We start from the raw sequence: 22,118 nt of genomic DNA on the forward strand, positions 1-22,118 counted from the left end.
ATGTAGACTACTAGATCAGTTGATGAAGGCTTAACACAGGTCGCTCGTCTGGCCTTCCATCTTGCTTAGAAATTGATGAGACCTTTCGTGATAACATGTACCATAAGGCACATGAAAACCCTCCATGTTTCCATGAAACTCCTCCATGAACGAGAAGGATACACGCTGAATGACTGAAGGCAGGAAACGGTTGCACAAAACAGCGCAACAATGCGACCTAGAGTCCTAGACTAAGATTACACAGGTGCAGGTACGCAGCTCAAGTTCCTAGCATTGTACAAACTACAAAGACGACCAAGCTGGTTCTTCCCTTATAAGACTGCTGCTACTCACAAGAAGTCTAGAAAAGATCATCATAGGCGACTATTTCTCGCGCTCTACAGGTCACTCCAGCTGCTTTGGAGCCAGGGGCGGCTAAATCATCGTTCGCATTATTCTTCGTAGCATCATGCGATGATCGCCCTGCAGGGTCAGCAGCTCGAACAATGCTTTTTGAGTTTTTTGCTGCCTCGCTGGCCTGAACAACTAGGACCTGTATCACATGAGAGGAAAAAGAAAGCAATCAGCGCAAAGCACTGAAATGTTGTGTAGTTTGGAGTACTTGACATGGTTGAACTACTAGTCATAAATTTTGCATTCGTAGCCAAAGATGCGAAGTGTAAATGATCAGCAAGCAGCCACATCGCAAATACTTCCCACCGCAGATATTTCCTGTATCGTTTGAACTTTGAAGTTTGTTTACTTGAATTTTGATTGCGCTATCAGAGAACCAACCCCTGAAAAACACAGTGCTGTGCTTGCAATGAATTGGGGCAGTGAAGTTAGCAACAATTTTCCGCTGCGTCAACACACTCAACAGCAGAAGCCTGAATTGGGGTCGACACTTAATACACGATTAGATGCTTAGGATTGAGCAAATCGAGGAAAAATTGCCGCCCCGCTACCAAAATTCAGGAGCTCGACCTCATTTACTGACAGAATAAAGCCATCTATTGACCCATTACCTTGTTGGATCCGATGGTGATGCCGCCATCGGGGTCGAGGGACGCGGCAATGGCGGCCACGGCGGCAGCGCCGGACCGGAAGGTGACGTACCCGGTGGCCGCGGCGGCGTCCACGCGGGCCCGAGCGATGGGGCCGTACGCCTCCAAGCCCTGCGACCATCACCGAAGACGGCTGCTGACCCGCAGGCTCCGGATAGTCGTCGGCCTCTCTCTCCGGCGGGCCTCCGCGGCGGCGCTTCGCCGGCGAGTCTGGGCTCGTGCGCCCGCGCTTGCCCCGGCTGCGTGGTGTCATGGCCGTGCGAGGGAGTACACTCTCCTGGCTAGCCTTGCCAGTACAGTACAGATGAGGCTGCTGGGATTCCGGGGGTTGGGGAACGGCGGAATCTTGGGCTGGGTACGGCTGGATGCTCTGGTATTCACGCCAGAGATGCCTATCAACGGATAAGAAATATTAGCAGTAATCTTATTATGAGAGCACGTGGCAGGCCCGGACCACTGGATCGATCTTTTGGTCAGGTCCATGTGGAATTCAACCGGAAGGCCCAACCAAACCATAGTTTCTCTCTATCCTTTCCTTCCTGGCCCGGTGCCCCCCGGCTTTGGAAACGCCGATGTCGTGTGTGCGGGAGGAGGGCCCACCGGGCAGCCTGCTGCAGCCGTTATCGTGGAGCCTGAATCCCCCCGCACCCCCCCCCCCTCTCCGGGTTGCTTCTCCTCACGTCTCACCACCCTCCTCTTCTCCCAGTGACCTCCCACCCGGCCACCCCTCCTCCCCCATCCCAAATCCACCACCACCCGCCGGAAACCCTAAATCACCTGCCTAGCTTGCGCGGTTACGGCCTGCCCGGCGCCTCGCGGGCTCCAAGGGGTGCGTCTCGCGGGGCCATCGCTGTCGACCGCCATAACCGCCGCCGCGGCCTCCTACCTCGACTGGACCGGGGACGGGTGGAGATCCATCGATTTCTCCGTTTCCTGGTAAGGAACCCTTGCCTTCCTTGACGGATTGTTACTGATTCTTGTTCTTCGGTGATCGTTCCTTCTCCTGCGAGCAATCGAATCCGAATATTCCTTCTCTTTCTCTCTCGCGGTACGGTGCGGCGTGGGAACCGAATCCGTCCATTTCGGTTCGATTGCGTGCTCTCTTCTCCACCTCACGCAGAATCCGATTCAGTAAACTCCACAGGGTAGGCTGATACCAAATTTTTTTTCCAAGACTAATTGGGATAAGTCCGCGTCTTCCAAATTTATTCTGTCAAAGAGTTTAGGATGTATGGCTTGTTTAGTGGTATCGAATTCGTGGTTGCGGCGGAAAATTTTAGGGGCATCGTCCATTTTTTTTTTATTCTGTGGATTGTTGTGAACAATGCGAGAATGGAAGAATGCGAATGCAGGGGGGACCAAGACAGTCCATTACACAGAGGCAGACTCATTTCCATCCTAGTTAGTGTACATCGGCAAGAATGGTCAGCAAGCTCGAGAAAAATGATTTCCATGTTTTTTTTTGTTCCTTCCCTCATTTTTTTGACATGGACAGGCTTATGACTAATGCCTAATTTTATTGGTTTACATGCCTTCCTTTCATCCATGGATGGTTTTCTTTTTTGACACTGTGTATTTAGAACACAATTTGATGTTAAGTGGAAAATTTTCATGAAAATTTTAAACGTAGCGTTTCATGCCCTTTTATTGTTGCCCCTGCTTGAATTGCTAATGTATATCAACCTGGGCCTGTTTACCATAGCTTTTTGTTTTCCCCTTTTTGCTTATAACAAGTCCACTAAATTGCACCGTGTGTGTTGGAGCATATGTACAAGACTGAAATATAGAACCCAATAAACCATAAAAATATGCCTCACTATTTGAATGTCTAAAAAATTACAAGCCCTTAGTTACAGTTTCCTCTGTTACATCCTATGTGGAGCTTCTGTTTCAACCTGATTACCAATGAGTTCTGTTTTCTTGAAGCTATATCCATTATCGAACATTTGTAGTGATTGTATGCTCAGAAACGTAAAGAACACAAAGCTTGCAGATGTAGATAAGCATGATTACTGGGATAAAATATACCTCTACCCATAGCATTATAGCTGATTTACAAATAAGTAGTAGTATGAACTAGAGCATGTTTCTTATAAGACCTCTTCATAGTTCTCTGTTTGCAGTAACACATTAAAGGACAATAGATCTTTTACATTGTGATCCTACAAGGTCTTTTTTTTAGCCTCAATTAAACTGTTTGTTGTTAGGGCCTGTTTGGGACTTCCTCACTCCACACTTATCATCTCCATGGGGTGGACTTCCTCCCAAACACCGTAACTGCCCCCAAATTATCGAGCAGTCAATGCCAACTCCATGTAGTTGGAGGCCTCCCCTAGTTCATTTTGATGGATTTGGTAGAGCAGGTTGTTGGTGGAGCTGCTTCACCGGTGGAGTTTTTGGAGTCAAGCTGAAAAACATGGATTGGAGCAGCCCCAAACAGGCCCTTAACTATGTATTTGATGTCTTGGTTTGAACTATTGTTTTACATAATTTATATTCCATCCACTGTCAGTTTGAATCTAGCATTTACATGGATATTTGATTATTAATGTTGAACCTACAATGCCTTCTTTTGCTTTACAGCATATATGACTTTATGTTTCATTACTTCCAGGCTTCTGAAGTATTGTTGCTTTATTGCTGCATTATGATCATATGATTGTGTGCACAATGGAATCAACTTTACTTGATGGTCTCCCTAATGAAGTTGCTCGCCAGTGCCTTGCACGGGTCCCGTTCTTGTTTCATCCCATGCTTCAGTTGGTTTGCCGTTCTTGGAGAGAATCAGTTCGCAGTGGTGAACTTCTCAAAATACGGAATCAGATTGGTGCGACAGAAGAACTGTTATGTGTATTGGCATTTGAACCAGAAAACATGTGGCAACTTTATGATCCCCTTCGGGACAAGTGGATAACTCTCCCTATCATGCCATCTCAGATTAGGAACATAGCCCGCTTTGGAGTGGCCTCAGTTGCTGGCAAGCTCTATGTAATCGGTGGTGGCAGTGATCGAGTTGATCCACTTACCGGAGACCATGACAGGATCTTTGCGAGCAATGAGGTTTGGTCTTATGATCCGCTACACCGAGTGTGGTCCCAGAGGGCTCCAATGCTTGTGGCTCGAGCAATGTTTGCTTGTTGTGCATTGGATGGTAAAATAATCGTGGCCGGGGGATTCACAAACTGTCGCAAATCGATATCAAAGGCTGAGATCTATGACCCTGAAGCTGACACGTGGGAGCCTCTCCCTGACCTTCGTCAGGCACACAGCTCTGCATGTTCTGGACTTGTCATCAAGGGTAAGATGCATGTATTGCATAAAGGCCTGTCAACAGTGCAGAGTCTGGAAGATGGTGGCAGTCAGTGGGCTGTTGAAGATTTCTCTTGGCTGCAAGGCCCAATGGCGATGGTTGGTGGAGAGCTCTATGTGCTGAGCAATAGCTGTATTATGAAGCAACGTGGGGAGAACTTTCCTGATAAGATGGTGTCTTGTGCATCTGAATTCCAAAGCAGGATCGGCTTCGGGATGATTGGTCTTGGCGACAGCATATATTTGGTTGGGGGAGTGATTGGACCAGGGCCAAGAAACCAGTGCATCAAGCCGCTGTCTGATGTTGATATCTTGAATGTCACAAGCGAGAGACCAACCTGGCGACCAGGGTCACCAATGACACATTGTCGAGGGAGCATCTGCGGCTGTGCTTTGTTGAGGATTTAGCCCGTTTCCAGCTTGAGCTGTTGCTGAATCGATTGGAGATGGCTTTCATTCGTCCTAATTTTTGTTTTATTTAAAGGAGGGCTGTTGATTATGCTTTGCCTTTGGATCTCATGTTGTAGCGTTGAGGGCATGCATTGGTCATGACCCAGTGTCAGATTGCCGATCAGATATATACTATATTTACCATGAATGTTGTTACAGTCATAGTAGATACTACTATATGCATATGTGCACTTGGAACTAACATGTCTTCGTGCTATGTCTAAAATTCAAATGGCACCCGACTATTGCTGTTCTGAACCTTTTGTACACCGTGGTGTTTTCCCATGTACTGCTGGAGTCCAGCCGAAGTATGGTGCAAACCCGGTTGCAATAAAAGTTTGCCTATACTGTTATGGGTATGGCATGTGAGATGCACGTGCCATCCGAATTTTTTCGATCAAAATATCGCAAGCATGTTCACTGTAGCTCAGAATGCCCAATGGTGGCCAACGTTTATAGGCATTTACAATTTTCTAATGGTTCTGAACATTTATGTTGAGGGTTGAAAAAAGATCATTCTGCTGCGAGATGAGGCACGCCAGAGGAACATCCATTTTCCAGAAAAGGTTGGCAGCAAGATATTGCAAGTGTTTGCTGATGGTACTGAAGGAACATATGCGAAGCGGATGGTGTGACCAGCCAGCAGCCTCAGGGCCTCCGGCCACCCGCGTGCGGGCAGCCGGGCACACGTCTCCGCCTGTTCGCCACCCCCAAGCTCAATAAACCACGGCCGGCGCCAAAGCTAGTCTCCACTGTAGAATGCCACGAAGAAAGAGAAGAGAGGAGGGAGGTGTTTCCTGGGCTCCTGGCAGTGCCATGGACCATGGCCTAGTTGGGCCATGGGCTGTCAACTCCATTTGCCCAAAGGCAGCCCAAGAGCAAGACCTTAAGATTGCAAAACAACAAAACTCTTTTAATATTTTGTTATTATATCCCACTTCTTTTCTTGCTTATTTAGCATCAGTATGAGAATGTTCATTTGCTCTACCGTGTATGAGAATGAATGCCAGAACAATCTACAAACTATGGAAGCTATATTGAGGACGACACCTTACAAACTGATTTTGTTTTACAAATCTTACTTTTATCTTGATCAGGAATTGGCGAGAAATATCAATAATGGCGTCTGAATCATGCTCATACTTACAACGATGAACATATACAACAGTATCCTGGCTACAGACAAATGTGACTGCTTTTTTTTTCAGACAACAGGACTGCTGCTGCAAATGAGCATGTACACTTGGTTTGGACACAGGCAGCGCACAAAATGGGCTCTGAAACAAGGAGCCTCAGCAGCTACTCACGGCCCTCCAATGTGTGAATGTCAGATACCTTCAGTTATGCTTCCAGCTTCCTTTATGCTCTAAGAATGGAAATGCTCTGATCAGGTGTTCCCCCCCTCACCGCAGCATTTGATGCTGCTGGACCTGGGTGGTAGCAGTGTAGCAGCACCAGATCTTCAGAGTGTTAGGGCAGGCAAATTGCAATGAAAGAGAGTCCATCTTTCTCTTGAAAGTTTTGTGAAGAAAGTATGGCTGCCGAAAGAAAGGACTCGAGAGATCTTTCCTTTTGATTGCCATTGGACAAAATAACTGAGACAGGCAAACTATCCGCTTGTTCAGGTGAGTCGACATGTGCTGCGCTTGTTCTATTTAATTTGGCTCCGAGAAGTCCCACCATCTGCATTCAGTGCTGTACCTCTGAATCTGCTCCCATCCGAATATCTGACTGTGCCTTTCATGGGCTTATATGCAAATGTGCTTAGATCAGGAGGGCTGTCTGCAGTTTTCATAGCTGTGCTTGTGAATTTGCTACGAGCAGGAGGGCAGACAATAGGAGTGTACGCAAATGTGTCAAGATCAGGGGGAGCATCAGTGGCATTTTTGGTTTTACTTGTGGTTCCGTCTTGATCAGAATGAACAGTTTTCACAGGCCTGTATGCAAATTCGCTAATATCAGGGGGGCTGGCAGCAGTTTTGTTATCATGGCTATTGTATCTGCTTCTTGAAGGGGGGCCTAGATCTGATTTCTTTGCTGTGCATCTGAGTGCGCCTTTTTCTGGAGCTCTGAGAATAGATCTGCAACAGAAACAGGCACACATAATAAATAAATACTTGTTCATTACAAGACAGCTGTTTGCGGTAAGTAAACAGATCATACATAATTTACTTTTTAAAGCTCTAAAGATAAAGGTTCTAGAGCTGCATACCTCACAGAAAGTGTGTTCTTGACATCCTTTAAAGGAGCACGGAGGCCACTGGCACGGGAGCCTGGGTATCTGAAAGATGATATCAATGCAGCAAATTTATCCATTGATTTTTCCGCAATTCCACTGTACATATTCACATGGGAAACATTGCATCCAAATCTTCCTTCAGCTCTTATATTTGTATCATCAAGATTATCGGTATCGCAGCCTGCATAAGTTTCTTAAAGATCAAGATAAATGAATTAAGAAAGGTTTTTAATGACAGTTTGATACATAAATATATTAAAATACAGGAAGAAGTACATGGAAGGTTGAGAAGCAGCTAAAGCGTTACAGGACATGATGCACCAAAGTTACATCCATAACTTACTGGACAAAACAGCTGCCAAATCCTGAACTTTTATTAGATAGAAAAAAGGTGCATTAGATTACCTTCACCAATGAGTGGCGGACTATCATCAGAACTAATCGTCTGTAATGATTCCTGCATAAACAGCATATTTAGGACCAGGATACGTACCACGGTACAATGAGCTAATTACCATATGATGATTCAAAAAAAACAATCACTTACATCTTTGAAATTTTGGATGCCAGAAATTTTTCTTCTCTTCAACATGCCAGACTTCCTAAGTTGATCTCTAGGAAGATTACAAGTGTCATTATCGTAATCATCTTCATCATCTAACTGGTCTTCTTGATTTTTGCTAACTCTCTTATTTATCGTTTTGAAGTATGAACTCCTTACTACGTCTTTGTTTTTGGAGGCCACAATGCCTTCAGTATAAGGTTGAGCTGGTATAGATGGTTCCATGTTATGTGGAAGTAAAGAAGTCTCCGATATCCTGGGAGATTTTCCTAGGAAAAGAGAACAGACGCGCATTATAGAATCAGTGCTAAGATACTTTTGATTTTGCATAAATAAATGAATCAGAACATAGTTGCAGATCGAATAATAAATCAACTATGCAAATCAGAAGTATTACCCACTAAGCAAGGACTTGTTAGTAGTGTATTGTCGTTGCAGTAGTCAGCCTCAACCTGAATGGTACAAGACAGCTTTGAGGGTGACAAAAATGTGGCTGCTATAAGAGTATAGGAATAGGACAGCATTGGACATGTATAGATGATGAAGTGATGGGAAGTAACAAATACCTTTCTGTCTTCCATTCCCGTGTCCTCATAAGGAGGATCACTACCACCATCACGTGAACTCCGTTGGGGCAAAATATTGGCTGAATCATCGAGGGGAAACTCACAGCTGAAACGCTCAGAGCTACACTGAGATGCAGCATTGATTGGCTCATCTTGAGACGGTTCGGAGCTTAAAAGCTCAGAACTACATTGCGAAGCTTGAATATGACCTGTTGGCAACCTAGTATCTTCAACCGAAACAGGGGTACCAGTGTCTTGAGTTTGCGGGCTAGGAAAAGACCCGTTCGATACTTGTTGCTTAGGTGTTACTTTAGGTGCTCTGAATTTCCGTTTTGCCTCGAGGGATGCTAAGCCTTCGAAAAGTCAAGGGTAATCCAAAATACAGTTGATTATTGTGTACAAATGATTTCCAAAATAAAGTAATGAAACCAAGCACAAAGTTGGTGTGAATATTGTACTAAAAATTCATACATTACATTAACAGCCCTATTTGCTAAAACACTGAGGAAAATTATAACCTATTATTGAATGATCTAAGATGTGCCTAGGAACTGAAAACTTGCTTTGCTATTGAGGCCAAGGCACTTCAGTTGTTGTCATATTTTTTTTTGGATATGTAGCTAAGAGTTCACTATTAGTAAGTAAACTTGATTGATGTAACATTTTCATGATCGAAATAGCAATATGTTGAGAGGATACAGAAGTAGTTTGTCAATATATTTTTCTGCACAGGCAAATCTAGCCTCTTCTTCCCATTTGAAGTAGCAATAGGCTCTCTGGTTGCATAAACCTTGTCAACAGCAGGTGCACTGCACTCTGGTTTGCTCTGCAAGAAGAGAATCAAGAAAAAGAGTAACATGTGAATATTGGTAATTTGCATGTCCTGATAACTGAGTGCATGTTGGTAGTATGCAGTAACAGGTGACACAAAAAGTATTATGCTCAGTGCTAGCATTATTGGAGGATGAGAAAACAAAGAAAAATGTGAAATCATGATCATCTATACATACTCTCTAACAGAATATTTTGGTTCGTCCATATGCTCATGTAGTCATGTAAATGATGTGCTTTTCTGTGTACATTGTCAGTTGGAGCAAAAAAAAGCTAATCAAGCATTACTTTCATAAATCTGCATTAGTCCAACTAGCAAAGCATATGATATGAAGGGGGAAAACAAACATAGCATTCAAATAATCATGGATCATCCAATTCTTTTCTGAAAGGAGGCAAGATACCTTGAACAATTCCTTTGTAAGTGGATCAATGTTCCCTAGAGCAATGCCTTTGGCAATATCCTGTGGTAACCATGTAAAAGCTAATTAAGGAAAATCCCTAATTCATGAGAGTTTCTTCTGAGTTTGAAAAAAAAATTGAATTATTGAGAAGAGTTGGCAAGGCAATGGCCTTAGCTTATTTATAACTCAATGGCAACAATCATTAGCCAGAGTGCCCTAATAATGTCAGGAATCAGCTTGACAATCTATAAAACGGTGGATAATCTCATATGAAAGAGCTTTTATATAGATATAAGCTTGGCAAAGGATATGGGCCCAAAAATTCCAAGTCTTCGGTGAGATCATGAGGAACGCTTGATAAATGAATAATATCTTCTGTAGCAGGATCATAGACCCTTTGGAACTTAAATGCCCAGATTGCCTTCTTGAAGTTCTCTTCATATTGAGGTGGAACAGAAACAGCAGTGTACCTCAGGTGCTTGATCACCTGCAATTATACATGTCACTGAAATTCTCTTCACTGGCTCTTAAGTTCTAACTATGGAGGAAGGTAGCATGCGCAACAGACACACAGAAGACAGGGTTTACCTTCTCATGACACTTAAGCTTTTGGATGAGTGCATGAGCTCGTTTCACACCCATTCCTGGCAATGAGGGGAGATAGTCACAGCCACTTAGAATACACATCTCGAGTAGCATTTGCCTAGTGAACCCGTTGAAGTCAAGCTCTCTATTTCGCTCTAATCGAGTAATCTGAAATTCAACACCTTGCCCAAATTTGTCCATTTTGAAAATAATCTGCACATTAAAAGAATGTCACTATTACAGGGCATACAGCAATCATGAAAGGAAATCTAGCTGAGTACGAAAAGATTATAGAAGATCGTGAGCACAGAGAAAAGGGTCGTAACAGTGTACTTACTCTAGAACAACCAAATGGTATCAAATCTGAATCTTCTGTGATCACAGCATCAACAAGTTTGTTAATAGACAAGAATGTCATTTGCGCATCTGCTTCATAAGGTGCAACAATGTAATCGACCTTTTCTTTCTTCAGAACCTGCATTACATATTTAAAAAAGAAACTAGACAAGTCTGTTAGAACTATTCAAAATAGGTGGCAACTATTTGCTACCATTACAAGGAATTTTAGCTGTACCTCGATCAGTTCAGAAGCAATTCTAGGTGTAATGTCAACAGCTTTCTGATAGCACTCAAAAGCAGCACGCGAGTTCCCAGCAGCTTCATGTTCCCTGGCACGCTCAAGGTTTTCCTTTCTTGACCTGAAGGTTGACATTTTTAGCAGGTAAATCATAAAACAAGAAGAAAGTGCATCAGAATATCAAAGATTAGTTGGAAACCCTTAACAGATCCACAGTTTGGAAGTAAAATTACAAATGAATTTTACAGGTTGAAATCCCAGGTGAACATAACCATAGGCATATGTGTCAACTACATTTAAGATTGTGTAAGAATAATGTAAATGTTCTTTTGCAGTTGAAACTTGTTGGCTCTTTCTGACCCAAAGTAGAACATACCTTGCTCTCTTTGTCTCCTGATCACTCTTTATTGGCAGAAGGCCACCATCAAATACAAGAATTGGTTTCACGCCATAATGCCGCAGCATGTTGACCCTATGCATGCAGTATTCAATATGCCTGGTTCCGTTTCAAGGCGAAAAGTATCACAGGTGAGTTTATGTCAAAACCATAAACATGGTAATTAAACTCTTTGATCCACTGTTTCATTTTATTTTTTTGGTAATGAAGGATGGGAGAAAGACTCCCCACCAATCAGGAGGGCAATGCAAATGGTGCACCCAAGGGTATGTTACAACGTATGTTCTAATTGTACATGGAGTTAAATCATGGGGGTTCAAGACATTACACAAGGTACAAACAACAGGATAATCAGCAATAGGAAGCCTGTATTTTAAATTTTTATATCATTGGAGAACCCTGTAACCAAGAGAACGCTAGTAACCAAAACAAGAAGAAGAAAAAAAGAGGCAGTGATGATGACAGTGTCTAGGGATTTGTCTGTACATAGAGCATTGGCACTAACTTTTCACAGATTGAGATGGTGTGTTATTGGAACTAGAGCAGTGCCAGATGGCAACCAAGTGATCAACAGATGTTCCCCTAATTGGTATCATCGGTCCAACATGACATACAAGAAATATAGTCACCAGGGAAGAATATAGTTCAGGAAATTGGTTATGGAAAGGGGCAAATCAGATGCAATACACTTCTATTCTGCAATCCATCAGAGAAAGAAAACAATGGATCTTCCCCCACAAAGGAGCAAGATCTTGAGTAATTGGGAGCAAGTCCTCTCCTTTGTCCTCCACCCCAAAAGGGTGTCACACACGAATCGGGACCCAAACAACAGAACCCAATCAAGAAATCCCTGCCCGCACCAATCACTCGCTCCCTCTGGCTGCCACCACGTTAAAGGGTTACTATGTGCGAAATCCATCGGAAAGAGCCACATTTCCCGATTCGCCCGTCAGGTTCACCAGGACCGGCAGAACGGCTCAAGAAACCCTATTGGGAAGGCAATCGGTCCAAGAAAGGGGCGCCGGAGGGGATGGGCGGACCTGGTGGTGGGGATGCCCTTGCAGAGGCGGTCGCCGCAGGAGAGGGCGCCCTTGTGGAGCCAGGAGTAGGTGTCGACGGCCACCGTCTGGCCCCGCAGCTCCTCCACCCTGATGGGCGCCATGATCGACTTCAGCTGCGGCAGCAGACCCTGGATCCCCATTGCCGCCGACGCTCCCCTCCCCCGCCGCCCGCTCTCTCTCTCTCTCTCTCTCTCTCTCTCTCTCTCTCTCTCTCTCTCTCTCTCTCTCTCTCTCTAATCCGAGGACATGGTGGAACACAGGAATGCGGAGGGAATTTTGTGGGTTTTCTAGGAAGGAGAGGAGAGGGCGGGAAGCAGAAAGGCCGGAGGGAGGGAAATGGGAATCAGGGAGGAAACGAAGGGCCGATGTGCCGCGTCCATTCGTCGCGCGCGCGACGGAATGCTTTTGTCTCCTGTACGGACGGGGAGGCGCGCGCTGCCTGCGTGGGCCTTGGCGCGCGGGCCAGATAGTGTTTTTGCTTTTGTTTTCTTTTTGCTTTTCGTTAGAACCTTATTTTTCTTTTTCTTTCATTTTTATTTAATCCTCTTTTAAATATTCTATCTGGTATGTAATTTTTTCACTAATCATATTTATCATATTTAATAAAATCTAAGGAAACGGACTTTTTCCATAGTAAAAATACATTGTTTCATATGTGCAAGTTCGAGGGTGTTAAGTGAGACATGTGCAAGTTCAGGAAGCGAGAAAGTAAATTAGGGTGTTAAGTGAGACAAATGTGGAACTTTAAATGGTTTTGGAAATAAACCGTAAGTTTTTTTTTGCGAGGAGGAAATAAACCGCAAGTTTGACGGGCTAGATGAGACAACCCAACAAGTCTACTCCCTCCGTCCTAAAAAATAAATTATCTTAAAAATTTTAGAACAAATTAACAAGAACGTAAAATGACTATGTTTGCCCCTATTTATTACCTATATTTTGATATTAATTGATTTTTGCATGCACATGCACTTTCTAAATAGGGTAAGATGACTTATTTTCGGGACAAATTTTGAATCCTAAAATAAGTTGTTTCTTGGGACGGAGTAAGTATGTGGCTTATGGTTCATTGTTTCTCTTAAAAATTACACCTTCCACCTTCCAATATATCATGTTTAGGATAAATTGATTAATTTATTGTTCTACACTTATAAAAGTATATAATTGTATGGTCTTTTTTTAAGAAATAGAAAATAGAGTTTTGATCTCATCCATCCACTTACACGCCGCGGGCGTAGAGCGCGTTTAGTACCGGTCGGGTTGACCAGTACCGTTAGGTACCAGTTGCAGCAACCGGAACTAAACGTGCCGCGCCACCAAGAAAAGATATTACAAACCGTCGGGAGGCTTGCACACGCACAGTACCCCAAGTCACAAGTTATGTGAATTTTTCACATGTAAATACGTGTGCGCGGCCGCAAGGATTTGAATTCACAACCTCCGGTCTCATATGTAGCTTTCTTACTATCTCACATACGCATCACATATAATTAGATAGGGAATGCTTTCTTTTTTAAGTAACACGAGGACCATTTAGTACCAGGTCAAGATACTGACCGGTATTGTATCGAGTGGTGCGTTGGTCCGGTCGATCGGTGTCTTTGGCCCGATATAAAATAGCTCCGGTGCCTTTCAAATTTGGACCCATACTAAAATACCTCCGGTACTAAAATAACTGCTACGTACCGGACTAAATTGTGTTACTAACGTGCACGACGTTTTTCCTGTAGTGTGAGCGTGGCATCCACCAGCATCCTGCTGCTGGCTCTTGCTTCATGTTTCTTCTCTTTCAATTTATATTTTGCCAGAATCTTTTTTCTCGGACATGTTTTTCTTATAACATTTTCTCAGGCATCCAAATTTTGCCAGATTAAATTTCAGAGAAAACGATTAGAACGAGAGGCGGAAGAACGGGGCTGCAATTTTAGAGAAAGGATGCCGTGCTCCATGAACAATGGACCTTTCATTTTCTGTATGTACAGTAAGAATGCTCAGGTCATGGCAGCTCTTCTCCGCCCGTGGAACTGGCGACTGACTAGGGGCAGCAGGGACGGCGACGTCTCTCAGCTCTGAATACACCAACGCAATAAAGAATCGAATCACATTGTCAGTTAGCCGGCCTGCACTGCTATCTACGCGAGACGCCGCCGCCGAAAACGAGCATATGCACAACCATGGCGGCGATCCCGGCTGGTATCAAACTCTTGTACGACGCGCGCCGCGTGGAGCCGTTCACGTCGTACTGCCCGGTGTTCACGTACTGGTTCTTCCCCGACGACGTGGTGACGTTCACCGACATCGAACCTGCCAAAGGGAAAGTGTTAATCGCAGAGAAGGTGAAGAGGAGCTGGAGAGGAAAAAAAAACTAGAAGAACTGGTGGCCTCAAGGAATGTATGCGTACAGTCGTAATCGGCCCAGCCCATGCGCATGTTCGCCAAGTCGTACACGAATATCTTATCCTTTAAGACAAGATCTGCGACAAGAGGGGCCACATAGTTAGCACCAAAGAGAAAACAATTAGGCTCCAGAGAGGTTTTGCATGCCGGACATCTATGCACATTAGTGGCTGTCAACCAGTGTAAAGCTGGAACCTAATAGGAGTTGCTGGCCAGTCAATGTTTGCATTAGAAATAGTAGCAACAGCAAAGCATAAGGGGAAAAAACTACGGAGGCAGAAGTCAGGAAGATTTTTAGACCTGAATGCCCTTGTTTCAGCACCAAAACCTGTGCTTATGCTTTACCTATGGACAGCTTAGTTTATTTCATAAAACCATATCATGTAACAGACCCTCAAATCTTATAGCTAGATGCAAGCTAAATTGGCTAATTCTGTCCAGAGTTAGACTGACTAACCTCCGAGTATAGTTATTTCTTGGCCCTGGTTCCTTTGCCAGCCAATGCACCACAATACATTGTTGTCCTGCAACCATGACCAGCATGATATTATAAAACATGAGACAGTCTCCTAGAAGCATTTAATCAGATATACAGCTGACTTACAACAGAAGCCTGCTGCAAAAGATAGTTCTCTGGCTTAACCGTCATCGCAACACCACCCATAAAATAAAGGGTCACGGTTGGAAACGATGAGTCAACACTGCCAAATGGAAACAAAACTTGTAAGAAATTTGGGGTATCAAAGGAGAAAGCTGTTAACATCATAGTTCATTCCCAGAAAGAAGAATAAAACCTGCTGGAAGTAAGAAAGCATTGGTTCCCTTTGCTGACAAGAGAGCGTACAGATGGAGAGACTGCAGCAGCTATCTGCATGTATGAATAATGGCAATTAACAATCACATCACAAATAAGTAGATAATGCAGACTCGCTGAGTATTGGTTTTCTATGAAAAAAATTGCGCGCCCTATGAAACTCACCGAAGTAACAAATGGATCATAGGCTCCATCTGCAAGGTATGCCAATGTTGTTCCTGAATCCACAATTGTTCCTTGTGTATTTGACGTTGTAAACAAGGATGAATCAATGGGTAGCTTTTGACCATTGACAGCAATGCTTTCCAGATTCAAGTTGTAATGAGGCCTGTACTTCATTTAAAATATTGGCACAAGCAGTGATTAGTATCAGGAATACAGGAGGTTCACAACTTGTCAACACAGAAATGGTTGTTCAAGAATCAACAGAACATAAACTAAGCTATATAAAAGTTGTCTAACTCGTAAGTATATATTATAATATGTTGAATCTATCACAACAATCACAGTAGAATGGCTACTAAAACATACGATAGCAATGCAGATTTCTGAAGTTTTACACCCAAAGTAATTCCAGGGATGAAACTTACTGTGATGGAACCAGTGGGGTATAGACTAAGCCTGGCTCCACAATTTCACCAAGCACAAGAATGCCACCACCGTTGTCAGAACCTTTCAGGCAATGAGAAAACACCCTAGGGGAAACTCCAAGTGAATTCAGTTGTGAGACTACAGACAACTGATGCTGTCCAAACCCAAAAATCCCATCAACTGCTCTATCTGCCTTCGTCAGGTCTCCTGACTGTGAGTTGCTACATCTGCTCGGAAGGAATTGAAACATTCATAAGCTGGTAAAGAATTTCTACTGACAATGTTTGGCAGAAAAAAAATCACATTTAAGGGTAATGAGTAAGAAAATTTGCAATCAAGAAATATAGCTACTATTGAAGCTGATGAATAGAATAAGAAAAAAGAACAAGGCTGCCAACTCCAACAACTCAAAGAGCTGATGCATAGACTATGAGAGCAAGAACAAGGCCGTCAACTCCAACTACTCAAAGATTTTGCACATAACTGTGAGGTTAAACTTTTGGGCACATAACAGTATGACCACTGACACAATACAGTATGCAATCTAGAGAATATGAGAATAGACATCTACTCCCTCCGTCCTAATATATAAGGCGTAACCACTTTTTACTCAAGTCCCATAATATAAGACGCTCTCTCTCTATACACACGTACATCGATGCAGTAATACTAGTGTTGATAGAGAGAATTAAATATGTTTCTTGGTCTTTGAACCAGATGTGGTTACGCCTTATATGCTGGGACGGAGGGAGTAATCACTTTATCAGGGATCAAAGGAATGCAATACAATTCTAGCAACATGCTAGCATCCTGTGCCTGCAGATGGAAGGAATAATTATAATTTATAACGCATTTTTCAGGTTGACCATCAAGGATTTTTTTTCTTTTTTTGCCTTGGACGACAATAAGGAAAGGAAGTATGCATGCAAAAGCAACAAGCAATCTGCTCGTTTCAGGAAATTGACAGTTAGTTGCCACTTAACCTGTCATTTGTACCAACCCAATCAATAAAACATCTAAAGTTATCCGTACTAGGTTCTTCGAAAAAGTTATCCGTACTTGCGATTATTGTTATTAATATGTAATGATTCACATTATTGAGGACCAACACCATGTGAAATTGTTAATGGTCACCATACCTACAGTTGGACCTCTCTAACAGTGTTTCTAATGGCATCTCGTTAAAGATATCATCAGGTAGCAATTGTAAGTTTCAGTTACTTAAGATAACATAGGGCTCCAAGGAAACTATACCCGAAAACAATTGAAGCAGACGAATTGGCAGTCTGCTCATTTCCCATGACAGTATCAAAATACATCGTGTCAGACACATAGTACCCTGATGTCCCACTTCCATCACCATAGGTGAAAGTGTACCCACAAGGGCTGCTTGGGGAATCCGAGGTTTGGCAGACTGCTTCCCCTGTGTGGAGTGCAGCTGTACATCTATCATCAGAGCATGTTATTCTGGATGATGTTGATGAAGTGTCAGGGCTGAAGGACTCCAACTGGATCTGAGGAACAAAAATAGAAATTTATTAATCAGAAGGAGCTCCTTAGGCTAACATGTAACATTGGTTGAAAATGTATGCACTTGTTAAAATTCAAAGATAAGAAGTTGGCCTCACATTGAGTCCACTTGACGTCGGGCAACCAGTACAAGGACTGCAAGTTACCCACAGTATATCACTGCCAGTGTCAATCTGGACAAAGAATTCCTTTGCCGGGTTTCCCAATTTCACACGGGTAAAGTAGAGCCTACAAATTCAAAGTCAAACATTATGATATAATAGTCAAAAGGAGTATGTTGGATAATAGACTAAAAACAAAGGTGTGTCCTTGTTGAAATTAGAACCAACAAGCCCAATTGCAGAATGAAAATATGTATGAACTGGTGAAATGGAAATGCTGCATAGCATGTCGATCAATCACAACACAATGGTAAGTGCTGGATAACAGATTGAAATGTGTATCCTAACCCATCCGAGGATAGGAACGAATAGCATTCTTGTGTGACAAATTACCACATTCAATAAGGAACGATATTCTACAGCCTAAACTAAAATCAGGAATTTGGTATAAGGGGGCCAGACTCAACCTGCACACTGCAAGCATTGGCAGAATCATAAGCGAGAATACAAAATTGCTGCTCCTAAAGATATAAAATGGAAACCATAGGGTTGTTGCCAGGCATTAGCCGCCTCTCTATGATTAATGGCTGAAAATTACTGAGGTCCCTGTAAATAATCCTGTCTGTACAGCTTCTGGGTTACTGCTGCACAAGGTACTTTTCCTGCTTTGAATTGAACGCGTAAGCAATAGGACAAGAAATCTACAGAAGAGGGAATTACTCAATTGCGGCCTCAGAAGAAAAATCATACTCTTTTTCCATATGAAGGAATTGACCTTAAGCAAAAGCAACGGAGGAAAGTGAAATAAAGAAAGGATTGCGTCCAATGGAAGCTGCATAGTCTGGAACCAACTCTACAAATCTACTATCCAAGAGAAGCAAAACAGTGCAAGATGAACTCTTTTCGTATTGGATTTCTTTTACAAGTGAATCCATTAGGATTGGGTTCCGCAGTAAGAAATAGGTTGACAAAAGTAGAGTAATGAAATGCACCACGCAAGAGTTAATTTACATGATAGCAGCATTATTGGGATGAAGTGAACGAATCTATGGAGTGAAGCAAAATTCAACTAGGCTCGCAAAAATCCTCAAACTCCTAACAAAAGAAACGAGAAAAATGTTCGAAAGAACTTGGCGGAATGCAAGCGAAATCCACCAGCAAAAAGTCACCGAGTAACGGCACAGCATCGCTCATTTGACTGGGTAAAGGAATGGAAATAAGCAGCCTAGCCGACGAACTGCCAGCAGATCAATCGATTCAGCGAAAGGAGCGATTTCAGCTCACCGCCCGAACCAAGGAACCGAAAACGATGCTCGAATTTCCCTCCCACGCTTCCATCCATCAACCGCAAACGGCCGACCCAACCCCAACCGAACCGAAACCGCCACCAGACAACAGGGAGGAAAAGCGAGGCGGCAGCTCACTCACCCGACCATGAACGGGTTGGCGGAGCCCTCGACGGGGAAGTCCACCACGCCGGCGACGCCCCCGAGCAGCCCCCTCCTGGAGCTCCGGTGCCGCGCCCAGTCCCTCCGCCTCAGCTCCTCCAGGGCGACCCCCTTGTGAGGCACCGCCCGCTGCAACGCCAGCGCCGCCGGCAGCAACGGAACCGACGCCGCCGCGGGCACGAGGAGCGCCGCCACCGCGACGGCCGCGGCGACGGCCACCGCCACCTCCGGCGGCCTCATCGGGGCAGGCAGCCGCAGCGGGGGTGGACGTGGGGGGCCCCGTCACCAGACGCGGCGAGAAAGGAGCGAGCACGGCGCGGCGCGGCGGCTGCGCGTTGTGGCCGTAGCGAAATTCGAGGGCTCCTTTCTTTTTCGCGCCGAGCTCCTCGGAAGAGCCGCTAATTCCTTGGCGCGGGCGTATATACCCCCTCCTCGAGGCCTGGATTTCTAAATCGTCTGGGAATTGAGGGGGAAGTGTGAAATCACGGGGAAAGGATTACGTGTGGGCTGCTGCTGTGTGCGCCTCCCTCTCTTCCCTCTCTTGTGTCTTCGGTTGCTTCCGCCGTCTTTATAGTCCGGACTACTTTTTCACCCCTCCTTGGCATGGCCTCTCTCTGCTCCTCTGTTGCCTTTCTTTCCTGCCTTTGACCAAAGTGATGGGTTTGGTTTGGTTTTGAGTAACAGTCTGAATTATTCAAAGAGGGGCAGCTAAAAATGATGAGATCATGGGTTGGAATGTATATTGACATTGTATATATCCATTCAATTAAAGCTCAATATCTTTGCTACAATATAATACTTGCCTCCTCTTCTTTTCTTGGCTGTAGGCAGCATTTTCATGGAGCCAATGATAGATCGATAGCTGCCAAATGTGGCATCCTAAACAAGTGATAGTAGGCTAACATAGGTGCTCTCCCAACAAACGTAAAGAATTGTAACATGAACAGCCTTTGCTGATTGTCATTTGGCAATTGGCATGTACGAAGTAGACTGCTCTAGAACATACGTTCTTTTTCTGCATCGATGTAGACTTTCAGAGTTTTCAACAACATATTCAGCTATTGCTACTCATAGAAAGCGCGTGCAGAATTTGAGCGATGAACTTCAGCTATCGATGGCGATGGTATCATCCGGTCATCCCCTGGATTCAAAAGAAAAGGAACAGTGATGGACTGGCAACTGATCCACACTAGGACAATAGAAAACTGCAGTTTTCTACGACCACAGTACTGAAGACACTGAACCAATCATCTCTGTCGAGCGGTTTAACAAGATAGCGTGAAAGCAACTGTAGGTTGAATTGTTGTCACCCAAAAAAAACACAGGGAGGAAAAAAAACGTGCATGACTGGGGAAGAAACTTCCGAAGCGAGCTGGGAATGTTCCTACCCAATGATGAGGGTCTCTAGAAACAAGCCTTGATCCCAAAACGATGACTTGACGCCTGAGCATCTTATCTCCTTCCTCTCCTCTCCTCTCCTCTCATGGGGCAGGTAGAAATCTTCTTCCAGGTAGGTGGCTTGGCATGGCGTGCGTGCCTGCCTGCCTGTGCCGTTGCTGGGAAGCTGCTGCCCTGTCCTGGACGCAACTGGCGGTTCGTTGGCTGGTTCAGGCTGAAGCACCGAAACAACGGCAAGCTACTCCGGTCATGCATCGTGCACTATATTGCTCTTTGCAATGCAAGCCGTGTCGTCGTCAGCCTCTGCCACACGCATCCTTCACTGGTCCTGCCCGAAATGTGTTTCTTGCACCAAATGGCAAATGGGTGACCGAGAACGACTGACAGTGATAGCGAGAGATCGTGCGCCCCCCTTGGAACATGGAAATTCCGCATCAGCTCCGCGAGAACTTCGAAGGAAATATGCTATGTGTATAAATATGGTTTCCGTGGAGTTCTCATGGGTATATTTGCAGCTGACACTTTGGCATCCCAATGCTTGCGATTAAGCACAAGGGATTAGCAGAGTACTGATAGGAGAAAAAAACTGTTCTGAAAAAGATGCCAAATGGTTCCTCCAAAGCTTCCAGTTTCTTGTGTCCCGTGCCGTACTGACCGGAGAAAGGAACAAAAGCATGCGGCACAAGCTGGAGAGACTACTCTTGCAGCTGCCTGCTGCTGCAATGGATTGGTCACATGAGTTGGTCAAGCAATCAAATGTGCTACACGGAATCTGTGGATCTAGCGTGCGCTTCTTTGTTTCCAGCGCAAGTTCCGAGAATTGGTGATGTACCAGTACTACCACCCTATTTATATCTGGACAGTAGTGTATACTCCTCAGAAACTGCCTTTGGGACATTTGTTTAGTGCTGGGTTGGTTAGGACTGATAAAGAGTTGACAAAAAGATTCAATCTTTTCACTGCTCATGAAAGGTCCAATAATTTTTCTAGCATAACGTGTTTGTTTATTGTGTAGTACAGCGTGCCACATTCCCTTCAGAGATTCTCTTTACAGTATTATACTTCTATGATGATGATTCGTTGGAAAAAAACAGCTCGATGATGATGATGATGATCAAGTACTGGTTCAGACAGAGCGAGAGGGAAAAAACTGAAAACTGAATTATAAAATTATGCCACTCATGTGCAGCTGAACAATGTACTTGCCAGCTGAATGGCTTTGAGTTTTGAAGCTTTCAGTTTTTCTATATATGTCAATCAGAATGTAGCCACAGTTAGGTGAGGCCAGTTCAATCAGCAGGGATTGCCATTGTACCAAACACTAGAGCATCTAGTTGTTATTGTCGTGAGAAGACTGATTGAGAAGTTAAGCAAGTCAACTCAAGATTAGGGAGACAAATCATTGCTCAACAATTGATATCCTAGTCAAAGGAAGACAGTTGCGGGCTTGTGACCAGCAACGTTGCTTGTTTGCTCTGTAGTTGTTGATCTCCACTAATCAAACTTTTTTCTCCAAACAAACTTTCGTCGTATGATGGTCTTCAAATATATTCGTTAGTTCTTGCCCGCTTGAATTAACTGATGAGCTTCTTCCCCTTAAACATTTTTATGTATGTTGTCGAGAGTTCGGTTTCTTTGTTTATTCTTCATTTTCTGACGAGAGGAAGTGGCATAATGAGCTGTATGGCACAGAAAGCATTATTTCCCCTCTTTTGGCTCCTCCGTGTTACTTTCATGAGTTTTAGTCTGCCTTTACCCGGTGGGTTTACCCTGTAGCATGTGTAAGTTGTAACTTTCATGAAGAGCTCGCAATTCGCA

General features: G+C 44.1%; 3 protein-coding genes and 1 pseudogene across 3 annotated transcripts; 1 reads left to right on the top strand and 3 right to left on the bottom strand.

Annotated features, from left to right (window-relative positions):
• Positions 1 to 61: 61 nt before the first annotated feature.
• On the bottom strand, positions 62 to 1,412 carry LOC112894387 (annotated as a pseudogene).
• Positions 1,413 to 1,700: 288 nt separating this feature from the next.
• Positions 1,701 to 5,028, top strand: LOC112894386 (F-box/kelch-repeat protein SKIP30). The gene is made up of 2 exons (XM_025962084.1): positions 1,701 to 1,979; positions 3,658 to 5,028. The coding sequence occupies exon 2, from the start codon at positions 3,699 to 3,701 to the stop codon at positions 4,758 to 4,760; it is 1,062 nt and encodes a 353-aa protein (XP_025817869.1). The 5' UTR covers positions 1,701 to 1,979; positions 3,658 to 3,698; the 3' UTR covers positions 4,761 to 5,028.
• An 865-nt stretch (positions 5,029 to 5,893) lies between these two features.
• Positions 5,894 to 12,187, bottom strand: LOC112894716 (exonuclease 1). The gene is made up of 14 exons (XM_025962510.1): positions 12,004 to 12,187; positions 10,943 to 11,062; positions 10,564 to 10,687; positions 10,327 to 10,464; positions 9,993 to 10,202; positions 9,716 to 9,891; positions 9,405 to 9,477; positions 8,869 to 8,995; positions 8,170 to 8,522; positions 8,001 to 8,055; positions 7,589 to 7,872; positions 7,447 to 7,498; positions 7,015 to 7,222; positions 5,894 to 6,883 (listed from the first exon to the last, which is right to left on the bottom strand). Exons 1-14 carry the CDS (start codon positions 12,162 to 12,164, stop codon positions 6,454 to 6,456), a joined length of 2,511 nt encoding a protein of 836 aa, XP_025818295.1. The 5' UTR covers positions 12,165 to 12,187; the 3' UTR covers positions 5,894 to 6,453.
• A 1,735-nt stretch (positions 12,188 to 13,922) lies between these two features.
• On the bottom strand, positions 13,923 to 19,142 carry LOC112895275 (aspartic proteinase-like protein 2). The gene is made up of 10 exons (XM_025963220.1): positions 18,883 to 19,142; positions 17,452 to 17,581; positions 17,078 to 17,337; positions 15,823 to 16,050; positions 15,398 to 15,560; positions 15,213 to 15,286; positions 15,023 to 15,119; positions 14,876 to 14,942; positions 14,424 to 14,495; positions 13,923 to 14,325 (listed from the first exon to the last, which is right to left on the bottom strand). The coding sequence occupies exons 1-10, from the start codon at positions 19,140 to 19,142 to the stop codon at positions 14,150 to 14,152; spliced, it is 1,527 nt and encodes a 508-aa protein (XP_025819005.1). The 3' UTR covers positions 13,923 to 14,149.
• Positions 19,143 to 22,118: the final 2,976 nt, after the last annotated feature.

Source organism: Panicum hallii, chromosome 5 (assembly GCF_002211085.1).
Source record: "Panicum hallii strain FIL2 chromosome 5, PHallii_v3.1, whole genome shotgun sequence".
Classification (NCBI taxonomy): Eukaryota; Viridiplantae; Streptophyta; class Magnoliopsida; order Poales; family Poaceae; genus Panicum; species Panicum hallii.

Bases quoted from the DNA above. Each gene is read 5' to 3' on its own strand.
- LOC112894386 (XM_025962084.1), top strand. From the start codon at position 3,699: ATGATTGTGTGCACAATGGAATCAACTTTACTTGATGGTCTCCCTAAT.
- LOC112894716 (XM_025962510.1), bottom strand. From the start codon at position 12,164: ATGGGGATCCAGGGTCTGCTGCCGCAGCTGAAGTCGATCATGGCGCCC. The intron at 10,203-10,326 runs GTAAGTACACTG...TTTAATGTGCAG, and splicing joins TACCATTTGGTTGTTCTAGA to ATTATTTTCAAAATGGACAA. The intron at 8,996-9,404 runs GTATCTTGCCTC...CTCTTCTTGCAG, and splicing joins TTACAAAGGAATTGTTCAAG to AGCAAACCAGAGTGCAGTGC.
- LOC112895275 (XM_025963220.1), bottom strand. From the start codon at position 19,142: ATGAGGCCGCCGGAGGTGGCGGTGGCCGTCGCCGCGGCCGTCGCGGTG. The intron at 14,943-15,022 runs GTAAGTCAGCTG...TCATGGTTGCAG, and splicing joins TTTTGCAGCAGGCTTCTGTT to GACAACAATGTATTGTGGTG. The intron at 14,496-14,875 runs GTTAGTCAGTCT...CTCTTGTCGCAG, and splicing joins AGAAATAACTATACTCGGAG to ATCTTGTCTTAAAGGATAAG.